The following is a 22,963-nucleotide window of genomic DNA, read 5'->3' on the forward strand; positions in this document are numbered from 1 at the left end:
GCCTTTATTGTCATCTTGTAGTAAGGGGCCTATCTGAGCCCCCAAAACACTTATTACAGTGTTGGGTGCAGACTTTAAACCCCTTGCCAAGGGAGGATTATAACTGTTCGGATATGTAAACAACAATTGTGAAAGCGTTGAATTTGTGCCACAAGCAGGCGACATTTCAGTTTTACCCTTGTCCTTTATGAAGCATGAGGTAAGCCCAAAACATTGCCTGTTCTCAGACCAAATGAATATCTTTTTGGACATTTTTCAGAGATCAGCTATCTATATATCTGTAACAGTTACTTTGGAGCCACAAGTGAGGCAGCTGAAAATATAATGCGCATGGGGAAGCTCAGTAAGACATATTTCACTTCAGACTATATGGGCAACAACAGTGATGGTGTCTGCTAGGGATAAAAGGCAACACCAGGTCTGTTTATTAACGTTCACCAATCAGCATGTCTACAGTCAAAAAGCTATTGTGGTGATGGCAATAAATCCAATTTTTGCCTAATAAAAGCAATTGTATACAGTAATATAAATGACTAATTATTATTTCATATAATTACTGTTGAACAGTATTTCTCTATTTTTTTTTCAACATTTAAAAATAAGTTCAGCTTGCCTAGTGTGTATTCATCACTACAAGTGATCTAAAATAGCTTTAAATAAATAAAATCCCCAAATAAACAAAGGTATCTTTGCATTATCCGGGTTTCCGGAGAATGAATCCCATACCACGTAGTTCCAAGGAATATCTAGCACAGCAATAAATAAGACATCCTACCTAAATCTCCCCTCACCGGTCTCCAGGCTGAGCTCCAGGTCCCCCGGAGGAGCTAGTTCCACAGTCTGGATCTAAACTGTTAATGTGTTGTGCAAAGTTGACCATTCATGAAGTGGTAAAAGCTGTCAACTCAGACCTCTTCCAACATAATTGTATTGGTGTGCAGTGTGATAAACCCAATTTAGCCCAGTGTGGAGTTAGAAAAATTGAGCAAAGATCCACTGTTTTGGTGACCTTGCTAATTAAGTGTACCCTGCCATGTATTTCCAACTTAAAGGAGACATATTCGGTGAAAAACACAGTGCCTGTGCATTATACTCTTAATCATATAAGGAAAGTGTTCAAAATAGTAATGTTTCAGGCTGATTTATTGAACATTTCTGTAAAAACCCTACTAGTCTCACCCATCTGTTCTACTTCCTGCTGCCTCCTTTTCCAGGCTGTGCAGGAAGCAGATGGTGTTGTGCATACTGCACTATAGGATATGCAACAATCAGCAGTGTCTGACCTGATAGGGAACTGAAGCCTGTATTTGATTGTGTGCCTGCAGGGCTGTGATTGGCTGTCCTCCTGCTGTGCTTATGGCAGGGACTGTTAGGACATCCACCCCTCATTTGAATTTGAACAGGGGCCATATCAGATCTATAGGGTACCAAAAAAAGGGGCCATTTTTAAACATAATATAAATTTTTAGCCCAAACTGATACCAACTCCATATATGATTCATTATTGCCTACACGATTAGGAGGGGTTGTTAGTTAAGTTATTTGTCTCCTTTAAGGCATATTACTCCTGTGTGATGTTGTTGAGGTAGCAGCCATGGGGGGGGGGGGGCTATAAATTTGGTGTGCTTAATTGTGAAGGGCTCTACTGCATATGTTTCTGTTATGAAAACTGATAAAATTTATTTTCCAATTTATTAGAAATCATTCTAATTATTAGCTGTATTTTCCTATTCCATATTACCAGTAGAAGACTCTAAGATTGGGCCTATGGTACAAGAAGTACAAGGGCCATGGTTCATAAGCAGAAATTAGCTATGTTAAAAGACAAGATACATTTTCAGAATCACTCCCCGCTTTTCTGAAACATGGTCACCTGTCACCACCCGCAGCCAATGGATGATACATAGATAAGTGTGGAAGTATATGGCCAGTGGCAAGAATTTATTTTTGTTCGATATAGTTACTAAACAACTGTTTACAGATGATACATCACTTGACTTTCACTTGAAGTTTAGTTCTTCAAGTGTAAAGGGGTGGACTCTGGTTCTTTCTTATTCTGTGTGTGTGTGAAACCCTTTCCTCTGCTCTCTCTCTCTCTCTCTCTCTCTCTCTCTCTATCGTTCTGCCTTATGTTCTTTAATGTACTTATAAAGAGTAATCATGTCCCCTTACAAGTGCCTTTTCTCCAGAAAAAAAAAAAAAAAAATACCAACCGTGACAATCTGCCCTCATTGTTTAAATCCTCCATCCCTTTTTCCAGTTTAGCTGCACATCTCTGCACTCTCTCCAGCTCATTATATCCTCAGTTAAGCTGGCCATAGACTTCAAAGATTCGCTCATTTGGCAACTTCGCCAAACGGATCTCTTTCCCCGATATGCCACTAACGGCATGGCTATATTGGGGGTAATCCGAAAGTTCTGCTGTATGGTCGAGCGATTGGATTACGATACGCCAAGGGTCAGCCGGGTAAAAATCAAACCTTCCCGATCGATATCGTGGCCAGATATGGATCTGGGAAGGCCCGTCAGAAGCACCACACACGGGCAGATGAGCGGTCAAATTGATCAAAACGACCGATATCGGCAGCTTTATCTGCCCGTGTATGGGCCACCTTTACACAGCTCATTTTCCTCAAGACTTCCCAAATCCTTCTGAATTAAAGAGGCCCCTCCAATACACTACCATTTAGGAGCCTATTTATCATGCTACGTAAAAAGTGGAGTGAAGCAATACCAGTTCCCAGAGCAACCAATCAGCAATTAAATTTTAACTGTTAGAAAACAAAAGCAAAGATCTGATTAGTTGCTATGAGCAACATCACCAGTGATGTTTCACTCCACTTTTTACACAGCATGATAAATAGACCCATAAATAATACATTAATGTTATTTCTACCAACGAGTATAACCTTACACTTATCAACACTGAACCTCATTTTACAGTTTGCTGCCCAGTTTTCCAATATAGTCAAATTCCTATGCTTAGTGCTGACATTGCTTCCGGAGACACTTTGGAAATCAGCACTACATGTTCTGCTAATTTTTTTAAGATGGAGTGTCCGCCTAAGGCATAGATGCAGGCCAGGCAGTTACTTGTACTGCCCTCCCCACATTCCTTCTCTCTCTTTACCATTTAATTATGTAACCAGGGCATGGGGATGAACATCAGGTCCCCCATTCTGGTGCACAAACAAGATTCTGAGATGATACAAGGCTTTCTTTAATAACAGTGTCCACAAAATGGCTCCTGCCTGCTTGCTATAATTATGAATTCCCAGATGGAAGGAAACACGATTCAAATAATTTATATAGTGTAATTAAAGTTCCTTTTGTTTGACTAACATGATAAAATAAGAATCATTTTTTGGGTGATAGTTCCCCTTTAACCTGCTTACATTTATATACTTTAGTCCAAACTGGATAAAAAATTAAAAAAAAAAAACATGGAGAATGGTTTGGTCTTTTAAAGTTTATTTTAATGACATTTATTTATGGGTGAGGTCCTGAAGTCGATGGGCACTTCAGGGAGAAGGTTACTCTTTAACAAAAACATACTAATTGAGGAGTTACATGCCAAAAGGCATTTGTAGAAAGCGAAGAGCAATTCTCAGGCTGAGAACAACTCGATTATAAATTAGAAAATGGGACCATGAATGTAAATGTCTTGCTGCAGTGATTTCGTTAATCCAATTCCTGAATACGTATAGGGCATGTTTCTTCTAAAAACGTTTGACAATGCTGGTGTCTGCTGACGTCTAGTCATCATCTATTGTTGGCTTGATTGTCACACCTCGTCTAATCTGGCCCCATCCAATCAAACTGGAAAAAAAATAAAATAAATAAAGGAACATTACTAAAATGATTACGATACAGTTTAGATACACAAAACAGAAATACAATCAGGAAAATACATTTGCAGATTTTGAAGTTTTTTTTTTTTTTAAAGAGCATCTAAGCATTTTTTTTAACCCTTTGGTTAAAGCGGTCTCAAAGCAGGTGTTTATTTTTGAATTTCTGGCTTGAAGGAAAGCTTTAGTTGCATATAAAGCATGCGTTCCACCAAACAATGCCTTCTGTAGGCTCGAATTTGTAATTTGATATTTGACTTTTTCTCCTTTGAAATCCCTGGATTTGAATTTGTAATTTGATATTTGACCTTTTCTCCTTCTGTAGGCTGCCAGTCCACGTAGGGGCTACCAATAGCCAATTACAGCCTGTATTTTTGCAACCCTGGGACCTTTTTGCGTGCTTATGATGCTCACCAACTTTTTTTACATTTGAATGTGGCTCATGGGTAAAAAAAAGTTGGGGATCCCTGATTTAAAGGGACCACAAAGGGATTGATGCAAGAGTTAGATAGATGTGCCATTAAGCCTGTCTAAAGAATCCAACAGATGGACTCTGTTCTGCCCTAACCATCAATCAGGACTAGAGTTCAGCTGTAGAAGCAGATAGATAAAACACCATTGTATCGGACGCAGCTTATCTATTATGTGCAATGTAAACTGCCCTTTCTCCTTTTTTTCCCAGCAGCTTCAATGACTGCCCCCATGGCTACACAGTAGCTTGTTTATATAAACTATATTTGTCTTTCTGAAGCAAACATACAGCTTTTACCAGTGCATGCTAACAGTTTATTATATAGTGAATAAAATACCCCCTATTGTAAAATATAAGGATATTAGAAGCCACTGAGGAGTTCCATGACCATATAAAAGCACGAGGCCAAAGGCTTTTATACAGGTTATGGAACTCCAAGGTGACTTCCAATATCCTCATATTTTACAACAAAGGGTACTTAATTGCTCCCCATTCTGACTCCACAGCTCTGATAAAAATCACAAGTACTTAAAATGTGGAATGTTTAAAAACAAGTCTTACCGCCAGTGTTTTTCCACTCTTCGGCTAAGGGCAATTTTCTCTCCTACTTCTGTGCACACTGGATTTGTCAGAACAATTTTTGCCAAGTCAGCTTTGACTGCATTAACACGACCACCAGTGGACAAAGAACCAATGTTGACCATCAGAACCTCATTCTTAGATAGCTTTTGTACCTAAAATACAATATAAATGCATTCCATAAAACAGCAGCATCTTAAGCAATTCAAAAAGAAGCATCAAAACCCATCGTATACCTTCTGGCAAAAAGTAAAAGTAAATTTAGTCCTTTACCACAGAGGAAGGAGATAAAGTGTTCATTATACAAATTGGAATAAAGCGGTGGTTGCCCATCTATGACTATACACAGTTAGGGCCCTTACTCACGGGCATTTGAAGCTGCGTTCCGGTTCTATGCGTTCAGCCGCAGGAGTAGACGCACCGAATTCTTTTCAATGCGGCTGTACTCACACAGACGCATGTAAGCGCCAAACGCACGTTCGCCACTTACATGCGTCTGTGTAAGTACAGCCGCATTGAAAAGTATTCAGAACGCATAAAACCGGAACACATGGGACCGCAGCTTCAAACACCCGTGAGTAAGGGCCCTTAAGTATGCAGTCAGTAGGGTCTTAACTATTCACACACAAGTTGTTTATTGGTCTTGTGTGGAACAAAGCTGTACTGCCCCATAATCCATGCAATTACTATCATTATTTTTGTATTTCACAGAAAAATAAGTAGCCATCACATGGCATAGAGTACTTCTGCACTCCTAAAGTTTCTACAAGCTTAAACAAACAGTTTAGGGGGCACCAAACAGTAAGGAACAAAAGAAAAAAAAGATTAATGTGGGATTTGGTTGCTGACCTTTGCAGCCTTCTTATCCCCCTCAATGCGCACACCAAGAAGTCGCCGCAAAAGGAAGTAGGAGATTTCCAGCTCTGTGAAAATTTCAGGAAGAGCACCAACTGCTCCTAAAACCTGACCCACCATACGATCAGCACGGCACAAAGTTGGATCAATCTTGGTACCAACACCTTATTCCAAATGAAAGCAAGAGAGAAGAAAAGTAAGGGGGTGCTCAATTTGCACCAGTGTGACATACAGTACTATTCATCCAGGGAAATGAAAATTGTAAATGTAACGCATGCAATGTCCGATACAACTAATAGTATTATTAGTATGCATTTAACACAGTTGGGCATAATGATTAGTGCCAGTTTTACAGAAAAAAAATGCCCATAGACTCCAATGTATTGTGTGCCAAAATAAAGTTGCGCGTCACCGCGAAACAACAGCCATTGAGTTAAACGTGTTCTCTGAATCTTCTCCATTAAGCAAATTTTTTAGCAAAGTCAAACGACACAGATTTGCTCATCACTAATACGGACGCAGAAATAATTTTCTTTAAGAATACAGGTATGGGATCCCTTATCTGGCAACCCATTATGCAGAAAGCTCCCAATTACGGAAAGGCTATTTCCCATGGAGTGCATTATAATAATTTAATCAAAATTTTTTAAAATAATTTCCTTCTTCTCTGTAATAATAAAACAGTACCATGTACTTGATCCAAACTAAGATATAATTAATCCTTATTGAAAGCTAAATCAGCCTATTGGGTTTATTTAATGTTTACATAATTTTCTAGTAGACTTAAAGGTATGAAGATCCAACTTACGAAAAGATACACTATCCGGAAAACCCCAGGTCCTGAGCATTCTGGATAACAGGTCCCATACCTGTACCATATATTTTATAGCTGGTAGCGTGAGCCATACCCAGATGGCTTGCTCAAAGCCCCATTGTGCTCAGTCCCGGGCTTTCAAATGCAATGTATTTCCCTTTCTATATACAACTGGCATTTTCGTATGTAGGAATTTGCAACAGTTTAAAAAATTTTTAAGGGACTGATGAAGGCCTATAGTAAACAAAACATTTTGGTAGAGATTTTCTCCCACTGAAAAGAATTAGGAATAGTGACCCAATGACAATATTTTAACATATATAAGGCATAGGCAACAATATGTCTTACCTATAAGGCCCCCAGGAGCAGCATATTGTAGATCATTGTGTTCTGCAAACAAAGACACAATTTTGGAAAAAATTGGCTTGCACATGAGTTTTCCTTCACTGTCTTTTGAGACAATACCAGGCCGAACTTCGATTTCCTGACCCACCTGTGTAGAAGTGAACAGATGTCAACTCATTGAGAAGATAAAAAGAAAGATTAGTTCAAACCATACATAACTATGGTTTCCTGCCAACAATTAAGAGGCCATTTATTTCTCTTTATTGAATTTAAAAATGCATATTGCTGGGTTTTACTTATTTTATTTTTCTAATATGTCTTTATTACAATTGAGTTTACAAAGGAAAAGTGTTGTCAATAAAGAAGTCTCTATTGCCTTTAATACATCCAACAGAGCAGAGATTTGCAAACTGTAGAGCTAGCTCTCATAGGGAAGCCAAAAAGGATGAAAAGGCACAGGTTACACAGCAGATAAACTCTACACTGGTAGATAAACAGGGGGTCACATGGCATTCTCTACAGGACTGTATAAAACGTTATTTGACATTATTGGTCCTTTAAGCAAATCAGATGTATTATACCCATACCCTCCCATTCAAAAGGCCATCATAAAACAACAAAATTGCTAGGACTTACCATTGCTGCAGGATTGCACATACTATGCCATTATTGTGTTTAAATGTACGATTAATTGCATTTATCAATGAATCTACCTTAGATCTGCCTTTTTAAAAAACTTTTCTATAATGGGGAGAATGTCAAATATCAAATTAGAAAAAAAACTATAAGCCTCTGGTTTCTGTGCAGATTAGTAAAAAAAAATAGTAGCAAGATGGCAACAGCAGCACTGATGCAAAATGTCCTTACCTTTAATACCCCTTTAAGAATACTGCCACCAGCCACACCACCTTTAAGGTCATCAACTTCACATCCTGGTTTGTTGACATCAAAAGATCTAATGACTTGAAAAAAAATGATATATCAACCATTGGCAATAAGAATCATGTTAGAAGTAGACCCACAAATGGAGAAGTCGGCCCGACTATGAGCCTAAAGGTCCATAGCACATAGGGGTAATGTTTAATGGGCAGGCATTATGGAACAATTGTAGATATATAATTAAGTATTGTGGTAGAGTGACTAGGAAAAGGAGGAAAAAGGTCACTCTAGCCTTTAATTTCGCCCAAGGTACTGAGTTAGGCTCCAGGAAGGGAGTTATGAAACAGAATAAGCGCTCTGCTTAAAGACTTTAGTAACCAGGGACTCCATTCCGCAGATCCAGTCCAGAGATTGGAGTTCACCTTCCCCAGGAAAGCTGTCCTGTGGAAAGGCTATTTAAAGTTAATTAGAATGGGAGAGTGTGTCTCTCATCAGGGCACAGCAGGTAGGAGACCTGGCTGTGTTAGGAACTCCCAGAGGAGCTGGGAGTGCCGCCTGATCCTGCATGAAGCAGAGGGACCCCGTGGCTGTGACTAAGAGCCAGATTTGTTGTCTGTGTGGGATATTGAAGAAAAGCCAGGAGGCTTAAGAGTTCACTCCAAGACTGTGAGTACAGGGGTGAGCCACAACAATTGTTTTGTTTGCTGGTTGTCCACAAGGGGCCCAGCCTAGTCAGGGACTGCTTCAAGGTGTGAAGGTAGTGCCCAATGGGCTAGGTTTTTATTTTATTATTTGTTTGAATGATAAAATGGTCACCCCTGTGTCTGTTGACAATACACTGTGTTGGTGCAAAGTGGGAAAATAAACGTGTGTTTTCCTTGAAGAAGCTACGTGTCCCTGTCTTTATGCTCCTTTTTCCTATGCTGCCTGCTCACCATTGACCAATTCCCCCTAAAAGTTACGTGTTCAAGCTGCCAGCTTGCCACTGTATGTGTGCATGTTCATAGTTCCTGTTACACCTAATAGGCACAGACTGGGTGTAAGTATATTAAGCAGAGCTAGTGACTGTTAAAAGTTGCCAAAATTCTTGTATCACAGTATGTGCCTACATCACAAAGACATTTGTCCTATTCATGGACTTTGATGGTAAACCCTTTAAAGGGCGCCTGTCAACCTAAAATATTTTCCCTCACCAAAGGTGCAGGCTAAAAGAACAGTAGTATTTAAAAAAAAAAAAAATTGACCCCCACCAGCACTAGGACAGCCGCACTGGTGGGGCCAATTTATTATTATTTTTTTTTTTTTTTTTTTTTTTAAGAGACTAGTGTTAGCCCCAACCAGAGTGCAAGCTCTGGTAGCCCGCACCATCGATTGGGAAAATATTTTAGGACAACATTTATCCTTTAACTATCGGTGCACTAATTAGTCAGGTGATTACCAAATGGAAATTCGTTACGTAGCATTTCCAATCTCCAGACTGGCCGGTGCTTCTAAATATATGAAATTTAGATCTCTAATATAAGAGAAACATAATCAAAGGGAGTAATTATGTGATAAACATGTGCTTTTAATAAGGGTATTTATGCTCTGCGTTGTTTAAAATAAAAATATATAAATATAGCCAGAACATTTTAGAAGGCTACATCTAAAATGTAACCAATTAACTGCTGACTGAATATACCATAAGCTATACAGTGGGAGACACTGAGAATGGTCCTTACATTTTTATGTATTTTGATGGTTTGCATTTCCCCTTTCTATATTTCCTTTATTGTTTTAGTGTGTTCAAGGGGAACAAACAGTTTACTACATAATATTGGATACAATTTAGTATAAAATGTTATTGAGGCTACTTACCAATGAGCCTCGGCTCAGAAATGAAGTCTCGTGGAGGCACAGGGATTTTCTTTACTATGTATTCGCAAACTACTTCAATATTGTACTTTAGCTGAGCAGAGATTGGAATGATAGGTGCTCCTTCTGCCACTGTGCCTGTTACAATGCAAAGTTGATTTAGAGGAGTTGAGTTAGATATATTTTAAAGGGCTAGTTGCTCTACCTAGAAAGAACATATTTGCAGATTGTGAGAAATGGATAATTGTACAAATTTTAAAAAGTGGTAGACATGTTAAATTATTGGATTTAAAAAATAAAATGGTAGAACTCGTAATGCAATAGAGAGTGATTTGGGTTGGCAAGGCAATGGAGTTGGAACAGTCAAATAGGTGATGGAAAAACCTTGGCAGCTCTCCCAAACTCCACCTCTGGGGACCCCCCTCAACGTGCATGTTTGCTGTTCCATGCTCTAAAAAGCAGAGTAGTGCAGTGGGGTGGGAGGGCACCATCTCCCATCACTTCAGGTTCCCTTCTCTGTGATTTATACAGATGAAGCCGCTCAAGACTTGACTTCAACTGCACAATCTGCTTTTAAGAACAAAGTACAGCAAACAGGACATTTAGGGGGACTGCAACGGTGCAGTTTAGGGAATTTCCCATTTTACATCTCCTAATTGGAGTTAAGTAAGAATTGTGAAGTATTTGTAGAGCCATTTCTTGATATCTACTGACTGGAAGTAGCTTCATAATTTTCGTGTGTTGTTTTAAGATTTCAGAGGTTGTGGCGTTTGGGATGTCTGTAGTCCATGCAAAGCCCAGCCTTTGTTCGTTGTCTATGTCAATTAATGTTCTAATTGTTTGATATATTTGTGAAGTGGTTTGTTTTGTTTGTTTGTTTTTCCAGATTTGGTTAAGTGGGCTGGCTTTATCGTTGTCAGGCATTTTTTTGATTGCACTTGTTACAAAGTGGGGAAGTTGTAAAGTTAGAAATACATGTTGTGTCATGAATGGGAATTTGCCGGTCAATTTCGCCTGGGTTTATTTAAAGAATAAATGATTTTTTAGCAGATTTCAAGGTAGAGTGATCCCAATTACAGAAAGATGCCACATCCAGAAACCCCAGGTCCCAAGCATCCCATAAAAAAGATCCTATACCCTAATAAAAGGAAATATGAAAGATTTAGTCTTACCTTGTACAAACGCAAGTATCTGCTCATATTGTTCTTTTGCTTGACTTTCTTTTACCAAATCAATCTTGTTTTGTAAAATTAGAATGTGTTTTAATTTCATGATTTCTATAGCAGCCAGATGTTCTGATGTCTGAGGCTGTGGACAGGACTCATTGCCAGCTATAGAGAAAGACATTTAGTAAAGTAATATCTCAGGGTAAATAATAAAAATAAAGCAGAATGTTTGAAAGAGTATTTGCAGCAATATAATAAGAATTAACTATTGCATCTAGTCAGTCTAAATAATTATTTTATCTTTAGAATCCTTAAGGTATTTGGACAGTACCACTTAAAATCTTCACTGGATCTCAGAAGTACAGCGCTTTTACAACATTCATTATATACTGTAAGCAGCAGCTGTGGAGTCAGAAGCAATTTTGGGTATCTGGAGTCAGTCGCCAAAAATGTACCAACTCCCAATAACTTTATATACAAGCAGTGAAAAGAATCAAATCAGATTTAAGAGCTTCTATGAAGGAGAATATGGCAGAAGCAATTCTGTTTCTAAGAACAACACTTTAGTTAAGTTTGAATTGTATTTAACATCTATTCTACAGCTTTATGACAGGTTTAATTAATATATAAGTTGTTTTAGGTTTTCCATTTGTGTTTGGTTTATGTAGTTTTACTTTCAGTTTGGTTTAGAATTACCACAAGATGTGGTTTATATTTTTGATAAAATGCCTTGTATGTTATGTACTCAACTTCTTTCAATCAACATGGAAATTACATTAGTATATTAAAAGAGCAGTAACACCAAAAAATGAAAGCATTTTTAAAGTAATTAACATATACAATACTGTTAGCATGCACTGAGAAAAACTGTGTGTTTGCTTTAGAAAGACTACTATAAATGAGCTGCTGTGTAACCATGGGGGCAGCCAATGAAGCCAGAAAAAAGGAGAAAAGGCACAGGTTATATTGCACAGAGCAGATAAGCCCTGTCCAATACACTGGCGTTTTATTGGTTATGTGCTATGTAACCTGTGGTTTTTCTTTTTTCTAGCTTGAATGGCTGCCCCTATGGCTACACAGCAGTTTGTTAATATAAACTATAGTATATTTTTGAAGCAAACCCACAGCTTTTACCAGTGCAGGTAACACTATGTTATATTTTAATTACTTTGATACAATTTCAATTTTTGGTGTTACTTTTCCTTTAAAATCAGAGGAAACCAAGTCTAGGGTACCATATACTTAGGAGTCGGAGTCAAAGGATTTATGTACCAGCTCAAAACCCTGGTAAACTGTAGGGATGCACCGAATCCACGATTCGGCCTTTTTCAGCAGGATTCAGATTTGGCCGAATCCTTCTGCCCGGCCGAACCAAATCCTAATTTGCATATGCAAATTAGGGGCGGGGAGGGAAATCGTGTGACTTTTTGTCACAAAACAAGGAATTAAAAAATGTTTTCCCCTTCCCACCCCATATTTTGCATATGCAAATTAGGATTCGGTTTGGTATTCGGGCCGAATCTTAAGTGAAGGATTCAGGGGTTCGGCCGAATCCAAAATAGTGGATTCGGTGCATCCCTAGTAAACAGTGACTGGGTGCAAAGCAAAACAAGAAAACTTAACTAATTCTAGGATCAGAGGTAAATAACAAAAAAAAAAAATATAAACAAAACTACAAAGGAAATTCCAAAGGGTCAATACAAATTTTGGGCAATTTAGCGATAAATTGGGCATTACACCAGCAATTTCAGTTATTGGCAATGGAGAGTTATTTTCAAGAGATTTGTTGCCCGCAGCCAGGAAAAAATGGCAGGCGACATATCTTCCCGAAAAGACACTGCCCTGAATGCTGCCACTGTCTCTCATGCTGGCTACAAAATTCTTTACTACCTCCCACAGCCCTTCTATAATCCCTAATTGGAAAAAAAAATAAAAAAATGAAACAGCCCAGCAGTCCAGAGTGGTGTGGACAGCTGAACTAAGCTGTAAATCAAATTCATATATACAGGTAACAAATACTATAAGCATTCAATCAGTGGTGTAACTAAGGTGGTCTGTGCCCCCTACAAATTTTTTTGGCGAGGCTCCCACCCCCCAGTGTAAAATGTTGGTGACTCGCAATTCTATAAATCGTGGTTCTTCTGCAGAGTGCATATGTGATACAAATGTGACATGGCAGGCCATGTATGGAAGTGCATTCAATATGGCTCCTTAGTTGTAAAATGGATGTACTGATATTAGCAGGAGACCAAGGAACAGCCGGAGTAGTATTAATAGGAGACCAGGGAACAACTGGAGTTAAGTTATTCAGTCATTAGCAGGAGAACAGGGAATAGTAGGAGTTAAGGTAATAGACTCATAAACATATAAATATGTTTATTAAGGAGGAAGCTCATATCTTATTCACATAGTTATAATCAAAATACACAGCAATTATACACAGCATTATTTTCATTCACATGTTTTTTTCCATTTCATATGTCTATGTGTAATGATCTATTACTTTGTTATTGTACCAATATAAAAAGGAGCTCAGCTGGGGGGGCTTCGGGACTTCATCTACAAGCAGACGTGTTGTGTAGAATAATTGGTCTTGTAAGGACCATTGGCCGATTGATGTGCTCTGGGAGTCGCTGTATTTGATTTGGGCCCGGGGTCCCCCAGCTGATGTTCCTCTCAGAAGTCTGCCAAGGGAAGCTCGGCTAGACGTTGCGTTGTCTTCAATCGGTATTGTACTACTTTTCTTACAATATATTATTCTGGTTTAATGATGATCAATGTGTGTGTGTTTTATTTCAACCCCTATATTTGATAAGTCTACTGGGGGGAAGTGCTCAGTTAGACATTTAGTTTGTGAGTCTGCCAGGGGAACTTGTAGCAAGATAGCATTAGATATGGGTGACCCACAATTTCATGTGCATCGCAGGCCCCCCAACAGAAGAAGACGACACAGGCCCACCCCGAGACCACAAGGTCTGCTTCTTCTGTAGATACGCCCCTGCATTTAATTGTATTTGAATATATAGTGGTCTTTTAAGCTCACCACACATGGCAAGTGCCAAAATTAGAAAATTGCCTAAAACTGAAATCTGTCTGTTTTCCCAGAACAGGATGCAACTTGTCTGGTTATCCATCCAAAAGCTTGGCCAGACCACACACTATCCAATGCCGATGCCAATTACTCCATGTCAACTGTGTATTTGTACTTACACAGATCAAATTTTCAAATCAGATCACTCTAAAGTATTAATTACTTACCTATTAACAACAAAGCTGCATCCATGACAGCTGCACCGTTTAACATAGTAGCCATCAAAATATCATGGCCTGGGCAATCGACAAATGAAACATGTCTGTCATGCAAGAAAAAAAAAAAGTGTGCATATCAGCTAAACATCCCCATACTTATAAAATGCATTTTATATACTACACAACTGAAGTTGGGCCCAGTTTCACATTCTAATGATGACATTTTAGTCTGTCTGATCCCGAACGGCCATCATATCTAAAGTTGGTCTGGTCTAAGAATAGACTGGGACAAGTCATGCATCTTCCAGGTAGACCAACCTCTTAGTTGTGGTTAAATAGGTTGTTCACCTTTAAATTAATGTTGAGTATGATGTAGAGCAGTGATCCCCAACCAGTGGATTGTGAGCAACATGTTGCTCTCAGTGGCCTCAAAGCAGGTGCTTATTTTTGAACTCCAGGCTTGGAGGCAAGTTTTGGTTGCATAAAAACCAGGTGTCCTACCAGTCTCCTGTAGGTTGCCAGTCCACATAGGGGCTATCAATAGCCAATCACAACCCTTATTTGGCACCACCCAGGAACATGTTTCGTGCTTGTGTTGCTCCCCAACTCTTTTTACATCTGAATGTTGCTCACAGGTGAAAAATGTTGGGGATCCCTGATGTAGAGTGTGATATTCTGAGACAATCTGCAACTGGTTGCAGAAAGATATGTTAATATGGGCAGCAGTATAGTAGTACCAGCATAAAAATATGCTACAATCATATACACAGATAAGCAGCAGATTAAATATGCATCCCATACCGAGTTTACGTTTTTCAGAAATTGCACTGGACATTCCAGTAGCATTAAAGGAACAGTAACATCAAAAAATTAAAGTGTTTTAAAATAATTCAAATATAATGCAGTGTTGCCCTGCACTGGTAAAACTACTTGTGTTTGTTCAGAAACACTACTATTGTTTATATAAATAAGCGGCTGTGTAGCAAAAGAAAAGATCTGTTTCTTATTACCTGACCAATTTAAAGTTGCCCTTGGTGTTGGGTATATCGGTTGGAAACTCATCTGGAGTGCTGCTCCCACACGATCGATAGCATTCAGGTCGAGAACAGCTAGGATCATCAAGTTGGTAAATCTAAAATGGTATTCATCATTAGTTAAACAGTAACATGGGTCCACTTCTAGAATTTTACATCACATTGTTCCAGTCCTCCAAGACAAAAAATGCTGCAGACAAACCAGCATTTCCTATAGATAACATGCATCTGTATCTGGATGCAGTAGAGTAGATACTGGGACTCTGAGATTAGCAACATTAAAAAGCAAAAAGACTTCATATACATTGTAAAGTCATAATATGCTATTCCTAATTTGCAAACGAAAATCTCTTTGTATCAACAGTAAATGTCTTTTAACCAACTTCTCTACCTGCAAAGGTTGCTTTACATATTAAGGGGTTATTTATCAAAGTCTGAATCCAAAAAAACTTGAATTCTTTGAGAATTATTATAACCCGAGCATGGAAAATGTCTGAATTCGAAAATCCGGCATCTCAGACCTATCAAGGTCGTATATAAGTCAATGAGAGAGGTCCCTATCCTATTTGGACTTTTCTGTGGTCTGCACTGGCATTAGCCCGAAAATCGGACTATTTTGGACTTTTCTGACAAAAATCCTAAAATTTGGGGTTTTAGAGGGGGAAAAGAACCCTCAAAAGAACAGAGCATTTCTGGAAAAATATACGGATAAAAATCGGACGGCTTGGATTTTCCGGCAATTTTTCAAAGTTTGTCCCCATTCTGATTAAAATCGAGCTTTTTTAATAATACATATGGTACAATTGTGGATTCTAGTTTGGTCAGACTTCTTTAAAAAAAGAAGAAAAAAAACCAAAAAACGGATATTGATAAAGTAAAGCTATCATCCTGCCAGACCGTCAGCTTATCTAGAGGGAAACAATGAAGGGCAGTTTTGAGAAATTTGCCGTTATTTAATAGTCAATGGTTCTTTTGACTATTGTAGGTTAGGAATATCCATCAGCCCACAAAAGTGATGTCTACTGTTTAAAAAAGGACCACTGCTTAGAAAAAGTTGGAAAATGCTGTTCTTGTACTCTTTTTATGTCACTTCAAGCTAGATTGATTTGAAATTATTTAGTATAGAATATGTAGACTTATATAAGCTACTGAAATCAATGCTGTAGCACAAAATTAATGATGTTGGCATTAAAGAAACTGTTCAGTATAAAAACAAAAACTGGGTAAATAGATAGGCTGTGCAAAACGTAATCTATAAAGACTGGAGTGACGAGATGTCTTAACACAAAAGTCAGAACACTACTTCCTGCTTTGCAGCTCTCTTAGCTTCCACTGATTGGTTACCAGGCAGTAACCAATCAGTGATTTGAGGGGGGGCATATGTCATAACTGTTTGCTTTTGAATCTGAGCTGCATGCTAAGAATCAATTGCAATCTCGCTGAACAGTTATGTCCCATGTGGCCCCCCTTATAGTCACTGACTAACTCAGAGTTAGAGAGCTGAAAAGCAGGAAGTAGTGTTCTGGCTATTATGTTAAACATCCAGTCACTGCAGCCTTTATACTTTACAATTTTGTCTACCGTAACTATATTAAAAAAATGTTTTATACTGCACAGCCTATTTAGCTACTTTTTCTTTTTACACTGAACAATTCCTTTAAACTCACCTTGGCATTGGCATATCCCAGCTTGATGGTAATATTTCTCTCCAGCTCATTTTTAAACCGGACAGTGTGAACCCCAGATATTGCTTTGACTACAGTTGATTTCCCATGGGCTACATGACCTATGGTGCCTAAAAACAGAAATAAAACAAGCTTAAAGTGATTATTTCCTTTTAGGTGCACAAAACTAAAGTATTGTGGTGCGCACAAAGAATTGCGTGTGAAAACATAAAATTCTGTATTAATTCAGACTTGCACACACATGTTTAAAATGTGCGCACAAAAGAATATTTTTGCATACATAGCTGAGAAGGAATTAGAACACTGCAAAGTTGGCCTGTACTCTTCATTAAAGGAACAGTATACTGCTATAATAATAGCTAAGGCTTACTTCCCCACTTGGATTTTTTCAAATCTTTAGCTTGAATTTGACTTTCAATGTGCCCCATAGGAGAAATGTGACAGCAGCTTTTCACCGATACAGCTTAAATATATGCTCACATCATTACCCCCAAAGCTGTCCGAAGGAATAGAAACATGAATTTAAGCTGCAGACACTGGAAAAAAGCTTAGGTTATCGGTACGAAGCTGACTTCCGGTTCAGCGCACGGAGGAGTTCAAGCTGCCGTCGCCTTTTCGCCTTTCTCCTATGGGGCATTTTGCACGTCAAATTCAAGCCTTATATTGTGACATTTCTATTCTATGTGTACTGTATATGGTGAGTGGGTCCCTAACCTCAGTAAGTGACAGCAGCACAGAGCATGTGCAGCGAATCAGCAGAAAAGAAGATGAGGAGCTACTGGGGCATCTTTGGAGACACAGATCTTTATTTTTAAATGGCTGTGGTTTTAGATTGTCAGCTCATTCGGGCAGGGCCTTCTTTAGCCCTTGTATTAATTATTGTTTTCTTGTATGCAAATCTGCATTTTCAGTGTCTTGGCACTTTATTAATATAAATACAGGTTAAATATAGTAATATTGTGCGTTGTTTTCCTTTAAATGAAGTAAGCCAGAAACTTGGCATCACAAATATGGATTCCAAAGGCTGTTCATTTTAATGCTTTCATGCAAATGTTTTAAATGTTACAGCAAATGTATTAGGGAAAATGTAAATATGGTATTCTTTCAGTGAAATGAATACATAATGCAGCTTTACCTATATTAATTGTGGCTTGCCGGCTGATGATTTCTGGCGAGAGCGGTGTCAGTTTAGAAACATTCTAGAAAAAGAGAGAGAAATGATTTATCAAAGTGAGGATTTCTTATCTACATGCAAAGGAACAATTTCCAAACAGTATAACCTTTAAAACAAAGGCACATTGGGCGCTATAAAATTTTTTGGGGAGACCTAAATTTTTTGGGCGCTCTGCTTCCCACAGACATCTAAACTAGTGATGTGGGCGCTGGCACTAAACCGGCGGGACCCGCAGGGTCGGTCGGGTTCGGGCCAACCTCGCACCCCCATTTGCGGGTGGCATACAAGTCCGGGTTGAGCTCTTCTTCCTGCTCTCCCCACCCACCACCTTAGACTGCCGACTTCCGGTTTTATAGCTGCGCACCTGCTAGCCCCACCCATTTTGTTATGTCATGGGCGGGTCTATAAAAGGAACCTGGATGCCGGCTCGGGCAGGCGCGGGTGGAGAGAGGGTTCGGGTGCGGGTTTTACCCGACCCGCACATCACTAATCTAAATCCATCATATAGTTTGTAAGGAATATTACCATTATAGTTTGCACTACTTCAGTAAAAAAAAAAAAACTTAAATAACAACTATTCAACACACTTACACTCTATCATATGTACCAAAACAGTGTTACAGCGTTTTACTTACAGGATAAACATCTTCTTTAACAGTCCCTTTAAAATAATTGATTTTTTAACAAGAAAATTTAATAGCATGAACATGTGTGTACAATATGTTTCATTCAGACAAGTCATCTGGCCAATGAATGCTATCTGTGCTTATCTGCTGACTGCAGAGTACTCAGTACTAACTTGAGGACTTATGTCAAACAAACGATCGATCTAGTTTTGCTCAAGTGAAACAGGTTCATGCGTTGTGCTGAACCTAAATTCCAGTCTGCATAAAAATATGCCCAATATTTACTGGTGATTTAGTTTTGTTGTTAAGTGGTATATAAACTATGTGGAAAAAAAAAAGTAAATTAAGTAAATCTTGCCCAAAAGGTAGTTCTTACAGTATTTTTAGGCTTAGCTAGAGACAGTGGTAGTAAAGAAAGTTTATTTTTTTTCTCCTCAGTGGTCACACCGAGAAGCAAAATTGATGACATCACAGTTCTAGAAACATTGCTTTTGTCAGTTTACTGGATGACCTCACCTTGACATGTGTCAAGCTAAAATACAACCTTCTCCGAAATAAAAAAAAAAAAAAAAAATTTGTGTACCCACACACGTTTGAATATAAGAGTAAAGCTGCTTGGTGTCTTTGGCCACCCTCCTGTGGGATTTTGAAATTGGCCAGCTATCGATCAGACAGGCATTCCCAAGTGCCCCATACACAGGCCAATAAGCTGCTGGCCTGCTTTAAAAAATGCAGGGTTGGAAGGCACAATCTAGTTCTGCTTTGGGTTCTCCACTGTGTGAGTTCACTACCAGTCGCTCTTGCAGTTGAATAGATAGGGACATAGTTTCAGATGCACATATTCCATGTTGAGGACAGCACAGATGATGAGATGAAGCAGCGCTAGATGGCCTGCCAGTCGTGCAGTTTTTACAGCAGGTACACAGACAGGGACATTAATGAGAGTAATGAGGGGTGTGGGGTGTGCTTTCTCCTTTAATTTACATATTAGCTACAAAGAATACAGATGCATAGGAATTCTCAAATACATCCTCCAATAGTCTCTCCTCTGAGTCCTTGTATTAAAAAAAAAAACCCAGTGGGATCAAGTCCTCGTGCATTTAACTGGTCATGGAATACATTAGTAACACCTAATACCCTTATATTTTACAATAGATCTAAGTAATGTCAAAAGAACCAGAGCACTCACAGGACATACATAAACAAGTTGATTAAAAACAAGTTCCAGTCTTATTCCCAGTTACAGTAATTAATGTATCCAAAATTTGAGAAAACATTACTAATTCTCATAGAAGTAAACTGCAGAGTGACAACAAATGGTTTTATATATACAGTGACCCAAGTCAACAGTGTGCGTAAGAGTAAAGCACAAGGAGCGGACTATTAAGCAAATGTATATATTGCACCTCAAATTCCTGCCCCATCCTTGCTACCACAATGGAACCTACCTAAAAGAGTCCCACTGGCTGTTGTCAAAAGTGAGGCAAGTGTACATCCCGACATCTTACAGAAGAAAAAAACAGTTGGATGACAACCGAATAAATGTGGCCGGGAGAACACTGAACACCCGAATTCTGAAAAATGCAACTGAGCAGTAAAGGGGCAGCTCACTTTTAATACAGGTATGGGATATGTTATCTGGAAACCAGTTATTCAGAAAGTTTACGGAAAGGCCATCTAAATTTTTTCCAAATAATCCAATTTTTTTTTTTTTTAAAGGATTTCCTTTTTGTCTTTAATAATAAAGCAGTACCTTGTGTTTGATCCAAACTTAGATATAATGAATCCTTATTGGCAGCACAGCCAGGAGAATGGGTTTATTTAATGTTTACTTGATATTCTAGTAGAGTTAAGGTATGAAGATCCAAATTACAAAAGAGGCGTTGTCCAGAAAACTTCAGGTCCTGAGCATTCTGGATAACAGGTACTATACCTGTATAACCTTATGTATATAATTTAATGTCTACTTTTACGCCACTTTTTAATTGGTCTTTTTATAGTTTTATAGTTTCCCTTTAGATTTCTTAGCTTACAATTTAAAATGTTATCTGGTTGTTAGGGGTCACTGCACCTGGCAGCCAACAAAACTATTGCCAGAGAGGGTATAATGTTATTGTTACTTTTCATTATGTAATTTTCTATTCAGACCATATTAAAGGGGTTGTTCACCTTTAATTTAACATTTAGCATGATGTAGAGAATTTGCAATTTGTTTTCATTTTCGAATATCTGTGGTTTTTGAATTATTTAGCTTTTTCTTCAGCGGCTCTCCAGTTTGCTATTTGGTTGCTAGGGTCCAAAGTACCCTAACAACAATGCACTGGTTTGAATAGGAGACTGGAATAGGAGAGGTGAGTAATAAAAAGTAGTAATAACAATAAAGGTGTAGCTTTACAGAGCATTTGTTTTTCAGATGGGGTCAGTGACCCCCATTTGAAAGCTGGAAAGAGTCAGAAGGCGGCAAATAGTTCACAAACTATAAAAACGAAAGCCAATTGAAAAGTTTTTTAGAATTAGCCATTCAATAACATACTAAAGTTAGCTTACAGGTGAACCACCTCTTTAAACATGTTTCAGCCTCTCATTCAACCTACTGTCAGGTTGCTAGGGTAAACTGGTTGCCAGCAACCAGATCGTGGCTAAAACTCCAAACTGGACAGCTGCTAAACAAAATGGTAAATAATTGAGACCAACTGCAATTTATGCCACTGATGGCAAGCACCTCTCACTTTGCACAAACAGTGGATTTCAGCCCAAAACTATACATTTAAACGCAGATATCTGAACCCTTTCAAAGACAAAGTAAACTTTATTGTCATCTCAGCAGTATACGAATACACAGTGAGACGAGACGACGTGGCTCCAGCTAGTACACATCACAAAAAGTAGATATCTAGGAAGTTGCCATTAAGATTTCTGGCAGGTTTGCAGTGGTATTGGCACTATATTCTGCTGGTGACAAGAATTCAACTTGCCATTATCCTCAGAATAGCATCACTGAACAAAATGCTACATTTAAAGGAGAACTAACCCTTTTCCATCGACTTAAACAAGTGAACTGCCTGATGCTTAATTGCAGTATTCCTTAGCAACCCCTATATCACAAAGCTTTTAGGAAGTTGGGGTAGCACTTGGGAATAAAGATCACATCAGCAAGGAAGCAGCAGGAACTATTTACAAGCAAAAACACTGTATATAAAAGCTTTGTGTACTGTATAGTGAACTGGCTGGTGACAGACAAAATAGGAAGCCACACTAGGAGTTTGGGCTACAGCTGTAGGGTGTTACACAGCATCTGGACAAGGGGACAAGTCTGCCGTAAGAAAAGCCACAAGTCGCATGCGATAAGCAGCTGCTCGGACAAGTAGCACACGGGTAAGATGGTTCCAATACTGGAATGCGGGGCAATTCCCACCACCAAGTATCCAGCGACTGCTTGTAAAGCTCATGGCCAGGACATAAGGCAAGAAGCCATGGAGTTTGGCGCAGTCACTTAGTCCACCTCATCCTCACACACAGCCTCAAACTCGCGAATGAGGCATTCAAAAATCGGCGACCACAATAGCAACGTCTTGACTGATACTAAAAAAACATAAACCTCACCAAGGTGGCCAAGTCCTGTCTGGATAAATGGGGCTGTCCCAGAGTCACTCCCGGCTCGTCGCCCGCCATCTTGGTGAAGAGGAAGTTGAAGGCCGTCAGCAGGTAATCCCCGCAATGTTCAGCAGGCCCGCTTCCGACACACGCTGCGTTCCACGCCTCGAATTGGCTCCGCTTTTTTTACGAACCTGGACTTGCGATTGGCTGGAATTCAGATGCGTCGTTTTTCGTGTAAATACCTATGAGAAAACGCGCTAAGAGAGGCTTGGCTAGTGATGGCTGATTGGTGTTCATTCATTCGTCTCTGCTGTTACTGGTCTGGCTCTACCGACTTCCCGGAAGTATTACCTATATAGTGTGAAGCCCATGCTGGCAGGACCGCCTAAGTACCCTGTCTGATGCAATACATGTATTACAGTGTAGAGGCTAGGGAGACAATTTGTTTTGTTTTCAGTGTGGTGGTGGAGGAGGAGGATCTCCACCCAAAGATCTAATGAATAATATAGACATTAATAAAGATATATACATTCATGTAACAGTTCAAATATTAGCAGTACTTGTTTATCCTTTCAGTTCTCTGCTTCAAACTCTTGAAACAGTGCAGTAGCTCAGCCCCCCTCCCCCCAACCAAGTCTTTTATTCAGTCGCTTCTGCTACATTGTTTCAGAAGACAGAACCAGTAGTGCAGAGAATATAAACAGCCTCACACTGCTTTGAATGGGGATTGCATTTTTTTAAACTATTTTACAACCATTGACACTAGTATATACTAGGAAGTTGCTT

The 22,963-nt window shown here is 39.0% G+C and overlaps 1 protein-coding gene across 1 annotated transcript; it reads right to left on the minus strand.

Moving 5' to 3' along the window:
- Positions 1 to 3,454: 3,454 nt before the first annotated feature.
- On the minus strand, positions 3,455 to 22,488 carry eif2s3.L (eukaryotic translation initiation factor 2 subunit gamma L homeolog). Its single transcript, XM_018246241.1, has 12 exons — positions 22,184 to 22,488; positions 17,916 to 17,979; positions 16,763 to 16,890; positions 15,072 to 15,193; positions 14,071 to 14,165; positions 10,819 to 10,977; positions 9,650 to 9,784; positions 7,781 to 7,875; positions 6,917 to 7,061; positions 5,749 to 5,918; positions 4,882 to 5,054; positions 3,455 to 3,819 (listed from the first exon to the last, which is right to left on the minus strand). Exons 1-12 carry the CDS (start codon positions 22,250 to 22,252, stop codon positions 3,756 to 3,758), a joined length of 1,419 nt encoding a protein of 472 aa, XP_018101730.1. The 5' UTR covers positions 22,253 to 22,488; the 3' UTR covers positions 3,455 to 3,755.
- Positions 22,489 to 22,963: the final 475 nt, after the last annotated feature.

Source organism: Xenopus laevis, chromosome 2L (genome assembly GCF_017654675.1).
Source record: "Xenopus laevis strain J_2021 chromosome 2L, Xenopus_laevis_v10.1, whole genome shotgun sequence".
In the NCBI taxonomy this organism is placed as follows: domain Eukaryota; kingdom Metazoa; phylum Chordata; class Amphibia; order Anura; family Pipidae; genus Xenopus; species Xenopus laevis.

Coding starts and splice junctions, on each gene's coding strand:
- eif2s3.L (XM_018246241.1), bottom strand. CDS start 22,252: ATGGCGGGCGACGAGCCGGGAGTGACTCTGGGACAGCCCCATTTATCC. Junction 15,194..16,762: donor TGGGATATGCCAATGCCAAG/GTGAGTTTAAAG, acceptor ATACCATTTTAG/ATTTACCAACTTGATGATCC. Junction 5,055..5,748: donor GGGATAAGAAGGCTGCAAAG/GTCAGCAACCAA, acceptor ATTGTATTTTAG/GTACAAAAGCTATCTAAGAA.